The sequence below is a fragment of the Melopsittacus undulatus genome, chromosome 1 (assembly GCF_012275295.1).
Source record: "Melopsittacus undulatus isolate bMelUnd1 chromosome 1, bMelUnd1.mat.Z, whole genome shotgun sequence".
Taxonomy (NCBI): Eukaryota; Metazoa; Chordata; class Aves; order Psittaciformes; family Psittaculidae; genus Melopsittacus; species Melopsittacus undulatus.
This window is the reverse complement of record NC_047527.1, coordinates 114,749,478-114,768,503: the sequence shown is the minus strand read 5'-3', so window position 1 is coordinate 114,768,503 and position 19,026 is coordinate 114,749,478. Positions and strand designations below refer to the sequence as shown.

Sequence of the window (19,026 nt, the reverse complement as noted above, 5' to 3'; positions counted from 1 at the left end):
AGCAATTAAGAATTTTGTCTGAGTAAATGATGCATGACAGGGTACCAGTAAACTATTGAATATAAGGAATAAAGTGCTGTGAAAAGTCCATCATTATAAAATACCAATTATATTTTTAAAAACTGCTTCATATGAAACTACTACAAAACTTATAAAACTGCTATATATAAAATATGCTATTAATGCATACCTCAAAATATATAGTGTCAGAGATTCTTAGCTTAAAACAGAGTCTCTTTTACAGGAACTCAGCATTTCTGAGTAGAAAATATTCAAGAGATCGTCAAGTATACTGAGAAACATTCACAGTACGGATGAAAATTCACAGTTCAAATCTAAGTCAAACCTGCAATGAAAGCATTGTTTCATTATTCGCAAATCTGATTTTGTCATATATAAGTACTTAAGATAATTTACTGTATGTATCACTTCACTGTTCAGATGGATATTTGTCTTTTTTCAAGGCACAATCCCTCTTCAGAACCTACTAAATCATTTGAAATTTAAATACATTTAAGTAAAGTCTGTGCTTAAGTTCTTTGGTGAATACACAGTTCCTAACTGACGTTTTGAAGGGTAAGGTGCCACGGAATGGACTCAGTCAGAGATCAATGTGATCAGACAAAAAGCCATTTATTGCAAAGCATTAACTCCTTATATACTATTGCTTACACACACCTACAGCAATTTGGCATATCATGATTGGATACTTGTCCTGAAGACCCTTAGTGACTAACATATAATTGGTTAAGCACAGGTGTGAGAACTTGACCTCGAACGCTTGCCAACAGTCCACAGTTCTCATCACTCAGTGAATTCCAGCTTCTTCTTATCTTGCTTGCTTAGGCTTCCTTGGGCCTCTCACGGCCTTGCTGTATCTTTCAGCGTTATTCAGAGCTCATGTACCAAATATCCATTCTCCTGTGAGAACACTGTCTCCACAGTAAGATGCTTTGCCAAATCAGGGATGTGAGGTCTCACTCTTCTCCCAGTGAAACTTTTTCTGATTATGTCAGTGAGAGCCATTGCAGACCTGTTTTTTTTCAGGGTGCCTTTGTTTCCGTGATCCAAGAAACATAGATGCGGATTTTTTTTGTGTTTTTGTTGATTTAGGTATAACATTCTTAGATGTGGTTGTGCCTGCAGGCACAGTAAAGGGCTGATACAAATAACCTTTGAATTATTTCTGTGTAAAAGGATTATGTTCACCACTGTTTTGTGCTTTCCCTAGTCAGTGTCAATCCTGTCCTGTTGACAAGTGTGGAGGAGAGATTAGGATATAGTGTGTCTTGCCCTCTTTGGGTGTCTTACACTTGAAAGACTACGCTGAGTACAGAACAGGCAAAGAAATACATCTGCTGAGGAAGTATTCCTAAAAGTAGTGGGCATGTGGCAGACAACAGGAAGAACACATACACATGCCTGTTGCACAAACCAAAGTGATAAATCTATCTGGCTATTCAGTATTGCATCTTTTTTAATATATTTTTCAGGAACTTGGAAGTGTGTACAGTGTCCTGGCTGCCATTTTAAATGTGGGTAACATTGAATTTTCTGCAGTAGTATCTGAACATATGATAGACAAGAGCAACATTTCTAATCCAGTAGCCCTTGAGAATTGTGAGTATTTTTTCTTAATTTAAGATTATTTTCCTTTACGACTGATAGCAAATTTCTTTTCTTGCAAGTGAGTTATCAGTGAAAACTGTATTCACCTGGAAATTTTGCAAGAATAATTAAATGCTGAAAATAGATAATTCCAAGATCACATGATTGCAAATACAAAATGAAAAAACTTTCCATGTTATGCACCTCATTTGACTAACCAGTTCACTGGCATTCAGGAAACATGACTAATATTGCAAATGCCTGAAAATCAAATCTTTAGAAGTTTTCCAAGGTTCTTTGAACATTTGATGCAGAACATCATTAACACATTGAATAGGTTTTTCCCAGTTTCTTTTTCACATTATTCATTATTTGTTCCCCACATGTGTCTGTTGAAATATGAATCACTAATTCTTTGGAAGGGATGCCTTATGTTGCAGGCTGCCAGGAGGCAGAGGAAGGAACGAGTCAAAGATTCTCAAGAAAGTTGCTACTCTTTCTCAGTAATTATAGGTGGGGAGATAACAAAGTCTTCACAGCATCTTCTTAAACATTTCCCGGCAGAAAAATACTGTAGAAATGGGAAAGAAGTACCCCATTTTTGGCTCAAAAGGAGGGAAGCAGTGGCTTATGTGGATAGATTATAACTGAGAGAGATACACCTCACAGCTTACATACTCTTGATATAGTCGCCTAGATTCCCTAGCATTTCTCTGTGGAAAGTTAGGAGAAATAGCCTTCTTGGTAAAGCACTTTAGAACCTAAAGGCTTCTGCTTTGAATCACTTACTCATTGATTGCAGTGGAAGGTAGGAAGGTAGATAAATAAATTAGATACTGACACTTGTTTGGCATGAACGTCCTCGTTAGTCATAGTTCAAGACTTTAATTTGGCACTTATTGTACACTGAATTTGCAACTTTGATTGCAGAAATGCTCATCTTCAAAAATCTGCTTCTGAGCTATGCTTGTGACCTTCCTTTCTAGGTGCATCCTTGCTGTGTATTCAGGCAGATGAGCTGCAAGAGGCCCTCACTTCTCACTGTGTAGTGACTCGAGGAGAAACAATTATTCGTCCCAACACTGTGGAAAAAGCCACTGATGTCAGAGATGCCATGGCCAAAGCACTGTATGGGCGCCTCTTTAGCTGGATAGTCAATCGCATCAACACTTTACTCAAACCTGACAAACATTTAAGGTAAAAGAAGCTTTTCAAGAATAGAGATTTTCTGTGGGAATAATATCTACACTAAAGCATTTAGTATTCTTATACACTTATTCTCTGTTACCTTTTTGTTTATACCACCACCATATTAAAAAAAAAAGGTTTTAGCCTATTCAGACTTTGTAGTGAAATTACAGTAGATACGGATAACACAAACATCTGGTGTTTTCCTGTTTTACCTTTACTCATTTAACCCTTCATAAATTACATATTAACTACTTTTTCATTTATACTTTTTCAGGGTCAATTTTTGACATTCACCTGTTGATTACATAGGTGAAATTCTTCTCTTATTTGCACGATGCCATTGCTTCTGTCGCTGTTATGAGTGTGGTTTCCTGTATGTGTGATAGTACTTTCCAAACACACTCACTGAGGTTAATGTCCACCCTATACCCTTACAAGGTGACAGTTTAAACACAGAGACAAGAAAGATGTTGGGAATGAGAATATAACACATTTTGTGGCTTGCGTTGGAGATCCTATTGGTCAGAGCCCTCTATGCCTGTTAGTAGCAGTGGAAATGGACAAATTTACAACTACCTGAAGAGGAGTATCAATAATAAATAGCTTTGTTTTGCACTCAAGGCTGCAATCCTAAAATTTGTCTAAACTTTCAAATATTTGGTTACAGCAGAGCATCAATAAATAGAACTTTAATCAGTAAGTGATAGGATAAAATTCATTCCTATGTCTCTCTCTCACATACCTGTTAGAGAGACCTTTTCCAATTGCATACTTATTATGCTGGTGAGGAGGAAGAAGGTTTGATCTGACATAGTCACTATAGAAAATAAAACCACCCAAAAATCTGCTTTGGTTTTGTGGTATTAAAATAATTTGTATCTTCTATCTTTATATAATTAGCTCTGAGAAGGGGCAAGACAGACAAATGTCAGCAGTGTATTCACCAAAAATGTAATTTATAGGCAGATAAAATACTAACCAAATTCAGGTCAAAATAAACAAATACTTTTGGTCCCTCAACAATTAAACACTTCCATTTCTGAGGTGGACTTCACAAAAATGTTAAACTGCTGTTCATGAGTATCTTGAGGCTGGTTCTTCATATCTAGTTTCCTTATTATTTTATTCTAAAAAATAATGAAATACTGTTTAGAGATAGCCCCTCAAACGGGTTTCATACATAGACTGTGATTTATTTTTTTAGTTTAGCCAGGGAAAACACACTAATGTCAACTTCAGTTTTATATAAAATTATGTCCTCTTAATTTTTTTTTTCAGGAAATAAATACAAAATTAACACTTTTTTTCCAGTTGCAGAAATGGCCATGTGTCTCTCAGAATACCTTAGCTAAAATTTCAAACCAATGCTTTTACTACTAGTACTTCTCTGGAACTTAATTGGTAATTTAAATTAATATCACACTCCAGTACTTAAAGTAGTTATTTAGATACAGAAAAGGTCTTGCCATTTCATTTTTTTACCTTTAATGTTGAAATAAGTGGATTTAATTGTTGCCAATAAATAGCAGAGAGAAGTAATATTTAATGACAGCAATCTTTAATTTCGAAGATGGTGAGTAAAGCCTCTTATTACATGAGAAACAAAAAGCACTGCTTGTTTCAGTGCTGTAGTCAGCTTTAACAATAGAATAATAACTAGCAAATATTAGTTTAAAAGTAAAATTGTAGATCTGCTATGCACTTATCACTTGACTCAGACGTGATTCAGTGTATCTGGTCTGCAAATACAGTCATCTTTCAGTTGATGTGTATTTATTCTATTTCAAACAAAAAGTGATTGTTACTTTAAGAGGTATCTGTTCTAGCAAAAATGATGCTGTTTAACTGGCTTCCAGATTTGGCCCATTATTTTCTTTTGTGAAATACTAAAGGAGCTAGTCAATATAAAATAAAGATAAAGCAATAGAAAGTTTATTTAATCTTTGCAGTGGAAACGATGATGGTTTGAACATTGGAATTCTTGATATCTTTGGCTTTGAGAATTTCAAAAAAAATTCTTTTGAACAACTCTGTATCAACATTGCCAATGAACAAATTCAATTCTACTTCAATCAACATGTCTTTGCCTGGGAGCAGGTATGTGTTGGTAGTTTAATAAGGCTTTAATATTGCTGAACATATAAAACCTTGTCTCAAGAAACTACATCATTCCTTCTCCATAATAGGTTGTAAATTGTGGACTATAACAACTATTTTCTGAGTATGTGTTCTGTGATGCAGTGCTTGCTATTTGCAAGTAAAATGCCTACATAAACTGCATTAAACTTGAAATTTACAGTATCTAAGCAACATTAACACAGTGATAGCTGACTTGAAACAAATGCAATGTTGTTTTCTTGAGGAATAACATGAGTGATGTAATGTATGTTTCTACAGTAAAAAAAGTAGTGGTAACATAATTTTTGAAGTGCAGTGTTTGTAACACCTTGCTAGCAAGCTTAATGAACACTGAAATTCCATTATTAAAAAATTAAAAGCTCAAAATTATCTTGTTTTTATTCAGAAACTAGATCATCTGAGCTAAACAATGAATGGTGGATTTAATGTAAATAATTTTATTGAAAACAGAGGAAAATAATAGAGTTGTAATTATAAAAGTTTATGAAATTCAAGAGGATAGTGAAAAACCTCAAAAAAATAATCTTAGCTTTGTAAATAATTCCATGAGAATTAAATTAACCATTTTTAAGTCATTATTCAATATTGTTATTTGAAGAAATAACATATTCAGGGAAAAAAAATAATAATCTTGCTGAAAATAGAAATATTCCAGAATTCTGAATAAGCTGAACAGTCAACATTCAAACTTTCTGCTTTATTGAAATTATTGGGAGTTTTGATACATAGGTGCAAATACTAATTCTAATTATTAATTTAATTATTAATAGAAAATTAGTATTTTGTGAGTGTTAATCACTGCAGGTATTAAGGGCAAGTCAGGTATAAGTTTGGAAAATGTCTGTGTATGGAGGTGTGCATGTGCATGTATCAGTCTAGAGGTCTATACATTTTTGTAAAATTAATATTTTTTTATATGGATCAATGTTTTATTCTGTTTCCAGTTATTTCAGGAAATGCTGTCTTGCAGTCTAAGATCTTGTAATAGTTTCTATAGATTTATATGGAAGATTCTCAGTCACACTTATTTCCTTCTCTTTAATACCACCAAAAAGTCAGAGAGAAATTAGCCTGAACTACTACAATTACTTAGATATCTTCTTTCCAAAGTGCATAAATTCACACAAAAAGAGCACCTGTTTTCTAAAAACTGAATAATGGAAATAGCACAGACTGCAGCACTGTTATTTATTCCTGTCAAATCCAGGCACTGACCAGGTCCCATGGAGGGGAAGTTGACCATATGTCAACTTCGCTCAAATGATCCCTAACTTGTTTCTCCCCCATGGAGGGTGAGTCTTCCTTGTTCCAGACTTTCCCTCTGGTCTCAGGGACCTGGGATTATCAGTCAAAACCACAGCAAAGAAGGCATCAAGTATCATAGAATCATAGAATCATAGAATCACAGCATAGTTAGGGTTGGAAAGGATTTTAAGATTATCTAATTCCAATCCCCTGCCATGGACTGGGACGCATAAGCCTAGACCATGTTTCCTAAGGCTCTGTCCAACCTGGCCTTGGACACTGCCAGGGATGAAGCATTAACCACTTCTTTGGGCAACCCATTCCAGTGCTTCACCACCCTCACAAAGACTTCCTTACATCTAACCTGAATCTCCCCTATGTAAGTTTAAACCCAATACCCCTTGCCCTATCAGTATGGTCCCTGATGAAGAGTCCCTCTCCAGCATCCTTGTAGGCCTCATTCAGATACTGGAAGGCTGCTATGAGGTCTTCATGCAGCCTTCTCTTTTCTGTGGCATCCTTGCATTCAGCAACAGGCACACAATTTCCCTACTTACCTTTTTGTAGCTGATGGACTTGGCTTGGCTTTCCTAACTCTATCCCTGAACTTCCAAATTACATCTTCCTATTCCTTCTCTTTTTTAATGGGACTTCCATCTTGTTCGTTGAGTCTGCCTTTACTTGTTTCTAGATATCCTAATAGAGGACATTTTGGCCAGACCTATATCAATGCAGAAGTTTGTAATGTCGTCATCTAGTAGGAACAGTATGCTCTCCTGCACATGTCCTGCTACAGTGATGTCAGAGTGGTTATTTTGCTGCTGAGCAGATGAGGAAAAACTGAACTTCTGATTTTGACAACATAGAGTTTACCCTTTTCTCCCGTTAGGCAATTAGTATGACATTACAGATCTTATGCAAGGGGAAGATGATCCTTGAAGAAGACGATCTGACATATTTCAGTTTTGGCCAGTCCCACTCATTCTGTCATAGATTTCATTGGCTCACACTCATGTAGAAAGCACTAGGATGTGTGAGTTCAGGTGGTCTGGCCAGGATCATTTGTGAGTGACACAGAGAACAAAGGATGCCAGCTTGCAAGTCTTCATCATGTCTCTTAGGTTCTTGCCAATATAGTTGTTTGGCAGATCTTTTGCACCATTTATCAATCATTAGTTATTACAGGGTGGTTCTTTGCCTCAGAACCTTATTTACGTTAGCCTCTGTAATCTTTAGGCAAGGTCATTATCTGGTTTTACTTATTTGGAATATATGCATCCTTATGCCTATAATCTGTTTCCTTGGTAGGTTTGTAGGAAAAGGGAAGGTGTTATGTGAAATGCTGTAACCTTGCAGCCATCCTCTTGTTGCCAGATTTAGAGGTTGTTCCACTCACTGGCTGCCTGTGCTGTGTTTTTGTGTGAGTGAAGACCTTCTGGTCCTGAGGTAAACAGTGCTTTCCTCAATTTTATTGCTGTGAGTAAATGTTCTTCATAGGCCATTCTTCTAAGACTCTTTCTTCAGGTGCTTACATGCACATTTCCATTCATACTTCATTTATACTAGTCCTAATATTTCCTTTTACAAATGTCCACATCCTGCCTATAAACCAACTAAGATGTCTAATTTACATGATACAGCTTCACCAGACTATATCAATCTTCATTATATTATCTTGTAGCAGTCTCCAAAGATACTACTGCAGCAGTGCGGAATGAGCTATGTAGATTAACTTCATGCAAATGTGGGTGTAATTCACCCCATTTTGGAGCCAGGAAATGACGAATGCATTATTCTGCATTACAACTCAAAGGCATGGGCTGGTATCTCTCCACAGCCCTGTGCAATGCCAGACAGACATGTTGGTGTGCTCTGTGCAATCTCAGAAATCTCTAACATGACACTGAATGCCCCTGTAGATGTACCCAAGAAAGACTGCAGAATTTAATTTCTTTCACACTTCCCTCAAGCAAAGTAAAACTTATAGGTACAATATTTCTTCTTTTTTTTTTCTTGTTTTAGCCTTTTCAATTCCATACCACATACAGTTAGATGAAATTTGACATATTCATTGGGAAGTAAAGGCCTAAATCTGTTGATGATAGTCTAGTTCTCAATTAACCCATGTCAACCTAATGAGTGATTATATAACTAAGAGGGGTGAATTATTTTTTGTCAACATAAACAATAAAGCCAAATAGTAAATGACCTCATAAGGCTGAATTGTACTTTCAGTGTTGCAGGTGATATGTTTTTAACAGTCAGTGGTTTGTGTTGTGTATCTAAATCTGACAAGCGTTCACTGTTTTGCTTTCCTCTGAAGTATGACCTACAAAATAGGGCCTCAGAAGTGATAGGAATAGTGGGAAGGAACAGTGGTACTATCACCACCAGTGGCTCAGAGTGTCTGCATACCAGCATGGAGAGCTCAAATTAAGGGAATTTATTCTTTATTGTTGACTTAACCTTTGCATCAAAGAATAAAGGCTTCTAGGCATGAATGCAATCTCTTTTCCGTAATTTAACAGAAAGGCTGAAGAGGGGAGTATTGTTTAAAATAAGGATAGTTTACATCCCCAATAATCAGTGGGGACAAATAGATCTATATCTATCTCTGCTGATTGGGGAAGAAATGTGGTCTCCCAATTTAGTCCCTTAGTCTGCAGTTAAGTGCAATAAATGCTGGCACAAGTGGTTTTAGGTTAATATTAAGCAAAGCACCTTCAGTTCTATCCTTCAGGGTGTTTTCCTTACATGTAAGGTACTGATGTAAGTTCATTCTGACAGCTCCATGATCTGCAGGTAACATTGTCCAGCAAGACAAATTTCCTATTTTTCTCATTTGTGATTCTTCTGCAGAAAATAAAAGGTGTAAGGTCAAATACCTGACACATTTGGAAAGTGTCAAGTTTACTGTCAGTTGGAATGATGCTACTTTGTGCATTAAATATATATAATATTTATTTTGCATTCATATGACAGTTTAATCTTTTACTTTAAGCTAGGAAATGTTCCTTCTGACTAAGTCTCTGGTGTTCCTACTTAAACCAAAGCGTCATCATACCGTGTTCTCAACAAAATGCCATTACTTTATTTTTATTAAGTATGACGACCATTTCCTAATGCATTTAATAATTCTTTTGTTATTAAGTGAAACCAAGTTGCACAAGCTGTTACCTGCTTTTGATCACAGAAAAGATACCATGCAATACTGAGTTGAGATAGGAGCCCAAGTACTAGTGTAACTCAGTCATTCCTTTTGACATCCCATCCATAAGAATACTTTACAGTGGATTGTGCTTTAGAATTTCAATGAGCAGCTGCTATTTTAAGGGGCTTTCTTGTCATAAAACATCATGGGGGATTATAGAATCCTTTAGCTGATGCAGCTTATTAATTCAAATGAGATCTATTTCATTGAAGGTTTATGATGTGCATCATTAAGGCTGCTTGTATCCTAATAATATGTTTGAAGACCAGCACTGCATAAGACAATGTAATACGGTATCTTATTTCTGAGCCATCTGTTACACTGGTAGCTGGAAGAATTAGTTGTCAGCCATCCTCCAGGAGCCCATGGGAAGTGATGGACTAAACTCTTTCCATATCCTACTGGGCAGACAGCAGCAGGACCATTCTCATCAGCACTCAGTTGTCGAGGTGCAGACACAAAAGACTGCATGGCCACATACGCTGCAGGCTTGGAGGTCAGGGCCCGCTGGGCAGCACATTCTGAGCAGGGAGGGGAGCAGATGTTGCTGCTATGGTGTAGTAGTACAGCTATTACATGCCTCCTTTCAGTTTCAAAGAGGAGAACTCTTTTATCAGCTCTCTAAACTAGCCTCTCTCACATGCATTTGAAGTTGGAAAAAGTTAGTCATTAAATAGGTTGTCTAAGAGGATTTTGGGGATATCTGAGTGTCACAGAAACAATCTTCTCTGATAGATTGATCCTGAGCAATCTCTTCCCTTTTCCCACTTCCTAAGTGTACTTTTAATAATCCTAAGCAGTAACAGCTGTTTTCATGAGCATAACATCTGCGTGTCAGTACAGCCATAGCCCTCAGGTAAACTGCCCCTACTCCCATGTTATGACTGGGAGACAGCATGGGCTCATTGCTTTCCTGCCACTAGCTCCTACAGGTGCATAATTAACTTCTTGCTTATATCAGTGATACATTTTTTACTCTCCTCTCTTGTTCTGCTACTTGGGTTATTGATTAAAATAAAAAGCAAAACTCCACCTGTCCACTGCTCCAGGGGAGACATGAATGAAGTTAATGTTATGTGTCTGAGATGAGGAGCCCTCATGGGGCTGTAACAGAGATTCTTACTGCTTACACCCTTGTACAGGCATATAAAGTGAGCCATAACCTATCCTCAGAGTGAAGAGTGTCCTTGGAAATTTGATTAATCTGGTTACTGGAAGGGTTTGGGTATATATTCTCTCTATATGTTCTCTTTCAAATGGATCAGTAGATTTATTTATTGGGCCTGTATTTTGAGGACAGTGCTATGGATTTTATTAATTTTTCTGTTTCTCTCTAGCTTAGAGATTAAGAGGTATGAAGTCTAATAACTCGCTTTTCTGTTGTATAAGGCAGTTAACTCCTTTTTGAAACGCCTTCTTCCCTCCCTCAGACATGAGTGAATGACATACAGAGAGGTCTTTCAGGGTTAGAGGTCTTTGAACTCATTAATATTAGCCATCAATCACATTTATGACACTTCTCACAATGAATTCAAAATAGCACAACTGTGATGTTTGCACTATACATTAATATAATAATTTCATAAAGTCCTATCCTTTGGAAGAGGGATTATTTTTAAAGTAGATCAAAAGGCTTAATTAAGTGTTTCATATTATAGCCTTCACAGGACTGAAGGCAGCCTTAGTATCTGTAGGAGCACTGTGCAGAGGATAACTGCTATTGCACTATGTGATGCAGGCAAAAATAATGGAGGGGCAGCAGTCCCTAGGGCATCCCTCTCTTGGTAAGTCTATGGCTGTCCTTGGCCTTGCTGAAGGATTAAAGAAAGTAGTTCTTGTATTCTTCAGCTATAACTTGTTTTAAAGATAAAACCGTTGCAACACAATGTGGGCACAGCATTTATTACCAGGCTTTTCTCAGCCTAGTAGGAATTCAAAGATATTTGCAGTCTTCAGGAGCAAAAAAAAAAAACCCAAGCAACGAAACAGAAAACCCACAAAAAACACCCACCAGTTTTCTACTGCTTTTTAATCTTACTGAATGCCTTTCCTTGATTCCTTAAAAGCAGTGAAAATGTTGTAGAGGCCAACCTGAGACTATTTATTTCTTTTTTAAAGTATGTACATTGTTCTTTAGTTATTAGAAAGCATGTGCACCATTCTTCTCCACGTAAGACCTTTTCCAGGTGTTTGAAGCATGAGATCAAACAAGTGAGGCCCCTATAATCTGTAGTCACTTTTGTAAATCTTGGCCATTGTACATCATATAGATCTGAGCAATGAACTGGGAATGTAAATGTAGCTCTAAATGATTAAGAAATATTTTTTACATTGCAGGTGAGGGAAGTAAATAGTGCAAACACTATACTTCATCTTCTTCAACTCTGTTTCTTTGATTCTTGCATATTCCTGCAAAGTATCTTGCTTTACCAAATATGCCATAGGAAGCACCTACATATGCAAAGGCAAATTAAAATCTATAGCCTGACAGTATGATACATCCCAGCTGACATTTGTTCCTGCAAAACCTTGATGTCTTTAGCCACAGGGAATACTTTTTCAATATAGTTTTAGTTTGCCACAATTGACATATTGTGAATTATTTTCTGAAGCTGTTCTGTATCATAAACAAAGCATGCCTTCTGTTGGCTGTTACAGAATGAATACCTGTATGAAGGTGTTGATGCAAGAGTTATAGAATATGAGGACAACAGGCCCCTCTTGGATATGTTCTTGCAGAAACCAATGGGTTTATTGTCCCTGCTGGATGAGGAAAGTCGATTCCCACAAGCAACAGATCAGACACTTGTAGGTAAGTTCATGGTTTATTTCCTAGTTCTGCAGGATGTCTCCCTGCTAGATTTCTGTTTGATGCTACACGCTAATTATGTTTTTAGCAGGCCCACATTCCAGTTTCACAATATGTTTGTGGGAGGCATGCACGCATGTATGGATGTGTCTTTGAAGTAGATAAACATCCAGAGTACAAATGAACCTAGGCTGCCGATCCAGATTTTTAGTTCTTCTGCCTTTAATAATTCTTAGCTGCAAGGTGTGAAAGATAAAGATCAAACTGAGTTAAAACTCTAGGTTCATATGCCAAGACCACTGTTTTCAATGTTGAGTCATGTTCAGCTCTGAGATTTTTGATGACCTGTCTCCAAACAAGAATTTTAGTACTTTTAAAAGGTAGTGACTGCAAACCTGCCTCATTGCCTTTCAGCAAATTATGTTTCCTGTTTTTTTATTCAGAAATTAAAATTAACCCCCCTGAATATATTTTTATTCAGATCCTGAATATTTCAGTGCTGCTGAGTAATTGCAGTTACAGTTGATGTAGTTGTTTCAGTGAGGTTTCTATGCACATAAGTCCTTGTTTTACGCATTTTTGAATCTGCAGAGTGTCAGATGAGAGTTTTAACCAGCACCCAACCACAAAACCTAATAACAATATCCTAGTTATAATGCCCATACTGAAACAATTATATGAGCTTGTTATCTTTCTATCCTCATACATTTTAGTCTAGAGTCCAGATCAATCAGTTGGTAAATGTTTCATTACAATTCCCCAAAGAATCCTTAGGAAGAATTACTACATTATTTCAATTGGTACAAACTAAGTAACTGATCCAAGAGCTCCTATATTCTCTACCCAGTACCTTTTGTTACAAGACTATTATGGTACCTTTGTGCTTAAAAACATCAAACACCTTTGTGCATCCTTGTTGTCTGAGAAGTCAGGCAATATCCTTAGAGAGATGCAGCTTTAGAAGACAATTATTGTGCAGTAACTCCAGTAAGCTATGCGTTTCCTTTCAGAAAAATTTGAAGATAATTTGAAGTCAAAATATTTTTGGAGACCCAAAAGAGTAGATTTAACCTTTGGGATTTATCATTATGCAGGAAAGGTAAGATACCTAATGATATTATTTGGGGATTGTGAAATGGTAGAGCTGTTAGGAAATAGATGTCAGCTGGATTAGTTCTCAGCCTTCATCTGTTAAGACCTGACATAGAAATGTTGGTAGTGCCTTACACATTAAAAGTAAATCAAAAAGTTATTTTGCCTCATAAAAAAAAGGTAATAGCAGGAGTGTATTTTTCTTAAATGTCACCAAGTAAATGACTGTATTATAGAAGAACCAAAACATAACCATTACGCAACTCAGTGATCTTCCCCTTAGTTCCTCAAAGTCTTGTGTATGCTTTTTCCCACTGCTTTGAATCAGGATTCAGCTCCATTCTTTCTATTACGCCGTCAGCCTTACTTAGTTTTGTACTTTGCAATCAGCCAGATAGATAGCTCAGGCCCTGCTTTCTGCTTAATTTCATGGGGAGCATCTTGCCCTCCTGTACAAGGTGACTTGTTGCACGTGCTTTTCAGAGTCAAGGGGAGTTGCTGTTGCTCTGCAGCAAGATGCCACTGGTCACCTAAACCTTGCCTTGTGAAAGCAAGGTGTCCCACCTCCTCTTGAGCTCTTTCAAAGTGTGGAGAGTGAGCTTTGCTGTCTCATAGGAAACAGCACTGGAGCAGCTGGCCTAGAAAGAGGCAACATATTGCCCATCAGCTGATGGAAGATAACTTGCTCTTTGTATAAGACAGCCAGCTACAAAAGGCGTGCAGTAGCTCTTCTGAACTTTATCTCCAGCTAAAGCACACATAACCAGTATAGCATACTTACTGCTGAGGAGTGGAGAGCCAGGTCTCCCTTTACCAGTCCAGATACAGGAAGATTCCACCTGTGCCCCATCAGACGTTTCCAGTGTTCAACAGGGTTTCTCATTAGGAAGTTTCTCCTACCATCCAGCTTGTATCTCCATTTCTATGATGTAAGTTCATTACTCATAATCCCATTTACTGTGGAACTGGAGAACCATTTATTTGCACTCTACAAACTTTGTTGTTTTGTGAGGTTTTTTCTAAATTAAATAATGTCAGTATCTTCTACCCCTCTTTGCAAGCCAGGTTTTCTTGTGGATCCTTTACACCATCGTTGGGATAGAGCCCTAAGGGTACATTTTGAGTGAGGTGCACCATTCCTGAAATTTTTAGAGATTTCCAGTTTCACTATGCAGTTTGTGATTTTGCAGACAACCTCTACAATTAACACAAAGATCTCTAGGAAAAGTGACAGGTCCTAAGTCCAGTACAGCACAGTCTGAATGGGACAGAAAAATTGTACAGTCATATGGCTAATCCTGTGTGGTATGATTGAAATCAAGTGCATTGCTAATTGTGCATTTATATATGTACTGGTGTAAAGAAGGACTATAGTACACTTGTCCTAGTGATAAATGCACACTGGCTAAAGCTAATATCAAGGTATCTTCATTAGGGAAAATAAATGTCTCAAGCTACTTTGAAATGCTGGATTTGTTTTTAATGATCTGCATCATAACAGTTCTCAGTATTGAAAAGTTGGAATTTACAGTGATCAAAAGGAATACTGTAAGCAAGAGAGAGCCTGATGGCTGAAAAACTATTTGTGTGTCTTGATTTATTCAGAGAATATGAAAATATTGAAAGAACATTAAATATTCAAATACTGTTAAAAGCCACATTCCATTAAGCATGCTTAGGGCTTAAATTTACAATTACTTTTCAAAAGCCCAGAAGGTGCATAAATACACTTTTTAAACAGGTTCTATATAATGCAAGCGGATTCCTAGCCAAAAACAGAGATACTCTGCCAGCTGATATTGTGCTGCTACTGCGATCATCTGAAAACAATCTGACACGACAGCTGGTAACCCATCCTCTTACAAAAACAGGTATTGCTATTGGGATGACCCTCTTATTCTTCTCTAACCTTCATGATGACCACCATTAGGTTTCATATGACCACTGGTTGATGACATTATACACTTTGTGGCTTAACTTTCCAACCCTAGAATCTATACAGAATGGAGCCCCAGCCATCTCAAGCTGCAGGGGAGGGATTGGTCTGGTCAAGTGCCAAGGAAGTGGTAGAGGCTTCTTTCAGGGTCCTCTCTTCAGGGTAGGGAAGCAAGACAGGGAATCAAGTGCATCCCTTGAGTTGAGGACTGGACAGAAAGGATCAGGTAAGTCACTAGCCATTTTTGGGCAGGGCATGTATAAATTGCCTGGTTTTCTCTAAAGCAGTAGAGAACCAAGGTTGGGGCTCCTACTATCTGCTTCAAAGAATGAGGAGACATTCCTCTGTTTCCCCAGTGTTTTAGGCCTTTACAATAGCTTAACTGATGCACTCCTAGTAGTGAGAAATTCCTCAAGCAGTTCATAAATTGAGGTGGAGGAATATGACTGGCTCTACAGAAATAACTCCTAAGTTGCACCTAAATTGAACCACACCCTTGCACAGTGTCCTACCTGCTGTTTTAGGATGATGGGTAAGTCTCCTTACAACCAGTTTGCTGTTGTTTTGTATTACTCCCTGTGTAATGGCACTGATGCCATACAATAAGTACTTTACAACATTACTTTCTTGTACAACTACATGGGAGATGTGCTTGCAGCAGAACAGAAAAGCTGAATTGGAAAACCTAATGGACATTTCTCTAAATGTTGTTGTAGCTTACAGAATCTGAGGTTTTGGCAAGGCTCCTGTTCTTCACAAAGGGAGCTTTGCTGGAGGAATGAAAATTTGGTCTTGAAGGTCTACTTAGAGTCAGTGTTCCTGGGAAAACACTAAACTCAATTTCCTTGCCTGGACTTTTTGGCTTATTGATATCTGCTAGGATACTAAACTGTAATTTCTGTAGGGCCAAAGTCAGGTCTCAAATGATCCCAAGAACTGATCGCAAGTCTTCCATAATGTTTTGTAAGATAATTCTGTAGGTTGTTTTAGTCTTCTTATTAAGTATCATGAAACACTACGTGTAGCCTTTTGAAACTGACCCAAACCATCCAGGTATAACAAGATAAAAGTTAGATTTCTAATCTAACTTACTTACCTATAATCAGTGGAAATTTAGAGGTTCACCCAGAATCCTACCCATCTCACCTTCCGCAGGGATTTTTCTTAGGATGGGATAAATCTCTGGAGGTGCCTCTCTCCACTAATACAACAGAGATCCTGTAGACACCTCACTTTCAGATAGCTAAAGTTAGCTCAAGTTAGGCGTGAATAATCCTCCCTTTTCTTCTCACCCTGAGATATTCAGCTAAGCCCAAGGGAAGTTTAGCTCTTGATATCATTATATAATATATGACGAATTAGCTCAGCATGCTGTATATTTGCAGCTGTTTATCCAACTCTTATCCAGCTCTTAGTGATGGCAGCTGAGCACAGAGAGATTACAGAAGACAGTGAGATTCCAGGGGTGTTATGTTATTAGCAGAAGCAGTAGCAGCGTGCAGCAGTGGTTGGGGTTTATCAACACAGAGTGACATGATGGAAAGCTCAGCAAAATTTTTATTATTCCTTTAGACTTGTGTCTGTGCAAGCCACCCCAATGCACCTAGTTCTCTAAGTCATTGTAATAAAGGTGTTACTTGATTAAGAATTCCAGGGTTAGAGTTGTAAGACTAGGTCCATGCTAATGAACCAAACAGGGCCAGTGAAACAATCCCACACGATTGCCCATTCTGACTATTTGATAGCATGCCTTCCTAGGACAGTTTTGGATCGTGTCAGCTAGCAGTCTCCCAGAAATAAACAAGCACACTTCAAGAGAGGACACAGGCCAGTAATGGTTTCCAACAAGCTCTGTGGAAAGATAGAACCTTATTTACCAGGAGGTTAAAGGAGTAGTTAAGTATAGAGTTTAGCTGTATAGACTTGAGTTGTGATATGTCACTCGCCCTTGGGGCCAGAGAAGGGTGCTAGCACTTACTGTTGCTTTTAACTAATATATATGTAGCCTTAGAACTAAAATAGTACAGTAACGTCATTAGGGTAAAACCACATGGATGTTCCAAGATGTATCTTTCTTACATTCTGCAGCAGTCGGTTTATTCTTTTATTCTAGTAGGTGACACAAGTGCTGAAGGAGGAAAATTCAGCCCATGTTCAACCTTCATGCAACTTCTTCAGAGCTTGTTCCACCCCAAGGGTGAAGGGGGAAATGAGGACATACTCCAGAAAAGTCAACGACCTTTATAATCATATGGTTACGCTGGGGTCATGAATAAGGTGGTTCAGTGTAGATTTTTGTTTAGCTGAGATGTGAGCATTTTGGTTGCTTGCTTCCTTTCATTTTCCCATAGGTAACCTGGCACACACAAAAAGCAAAACTACAATCAGTTACCAAATGTGGACCCCTCAGAAATCAATCAGTCATACAAAGGTAAGAAAATTGATTTTGTTATTCTTCATTAAATCCTACTTTAAACTAGAAAGGCAATACTGTTATTGGTACTAAAAGTAAGTGAGTAACCCCTTCCTTGATTTTTCTCTCTCCCCTATTTTCTTTTCTGTTTAGCTGGATATCTTTGTGTTGTGCAATTCATATTCCTTCCGTGAGGTAAAAAACTAACATTTCCCTTCTTTCTGGCTATAGTTTTGTGACAACTTCAAGTGAAAAAATACTATTTCCCAGCTGTATTGTAGCAAAATGAAAAAGTAAAACATTGGTGTGGAGTATAGCCAAGTTCCTTAGAGAACTACCAAAATAACAGGGATATTGAAATAACAGATGGGACCTCAGACACTGTCAGGTTATTTGTGACAGTTATTTAGATGCTTTGTTATCAAATTGTGTCCTCTGTGTGTGAATATTTGCGTATTGTGTAGCAAAGTAATGTAATGCACTGGTGTAACTGATTTGTGCTAGTTATCATGCTGTAACTTTTTCTGTTTAGAATACTTTTTTTCCCAATTAATTGTGTTTTGTGAGGGCTGCTTCATTGTGGCATTGGAAAAGGCTCTACAGACTCCACAGAGATAGAAAGTGACATTTTCTTTCTTCATCTTTATAGAACGAAGCAGGAGATACGGGACATCATCCAAGGGAGACAACCAGCATGAAAACACAGACAGTTGCTTCTTATTTCAGAGTAAGATTCTAGATCTTTTAATAAGTTTTTCAAGAGTAGAATGAATGTTTATTCTTTCACCTTTTCAAATGCACCTGTTGACTTAGAGTCAACAGTGACCCATTTAGAGTTTGTGAAGCTCATATATGGCACAGTGGTCTGTGCAGTGCAAATACCTAGAGATTGTGACGTTTCATCTTTAATTGTACTTCATTACACAGACACATTTCTGTCATGATGATGTATGATGATTGATACTAATCTGCCACTTGACTGTTTTTCCACCAAGGGAGATAAAGGGAGGTTAGACATTAGTGGTATAGCATTTCTTTAAGAGTTTAAGAAGCAAGAGGGGAAAGTTAAATTGAAACAGGAGCTCTGAAGAAAGATCTTCATGGTCACTGCGCAGAGGCTGTTCTGACTCCATCCTTGAGGTTCCTTCAGTAATGCTCTTGACTTTCCTAAGCACTGGATGTGCTGCTGGTCCTGCAATAAAAAGCAGTGTGAAGAGCACTTTCCTCCAGTGGTACACTTGGGCTCAGCTCTGAATTTCCAACTCTTATTTAGTTATCTCTCCCAGGAAGAGCATAAAGATGGCTGAGGTGATGTTCATGACCTGTAAGAGTTCATTTACATCTATGACAGCAGGAAGGATCAAGATCTCTGATTAGTAGGT

General features: G+C 37.6%; 1 protein-coding gene across 1 annotated transcript in view; it reads left to right on the top strand.

The window, feature by feature from the left end:
* MYO3A (myosin IIIA) overlaps window positions 1-19,026 on the top strand; it is a 116,412-nt gene that overhangs the window by 70,469 nt on the left and 26,917 nt on the right. The window contains exons 17-25 of the mRNA XM_031052492.2: window positions 1,494-1,620; window positions 2,595-2,805; window positions 4,749-4,896; window positions 12,053-12,206; window positions 13,214-13,302; window positions 15,037-15,166; window positions 15,287-15,457; window positions 17,583-17,662; window positions 18,294-18,371. Coding sequence (XP_030908352.2) covers window positions 1,494-1,620; window positions 2,595-2,805; window positions 4,749-4,896; window positions 12,053-12,206; window positions 13,214-13,302; window positions 15,037-15,166; window positions 15,287-15,457; window positions 17,583-17,662; window positions 18,294-18,371 — 1,188 coding nt within the window. The remainder of the gene's footprint in view (window positions 1-1,493; window positions 1,621-2,594; window positions 2,806-4,748; window positions 4,897-12,052; window positions 12,207-13,213; window positions 13,303-15,036; window positions 15,167-15,286; window positions 15,458-17,582; window positions 17,663-18,293; window positions 18,372-19,026) is intronic.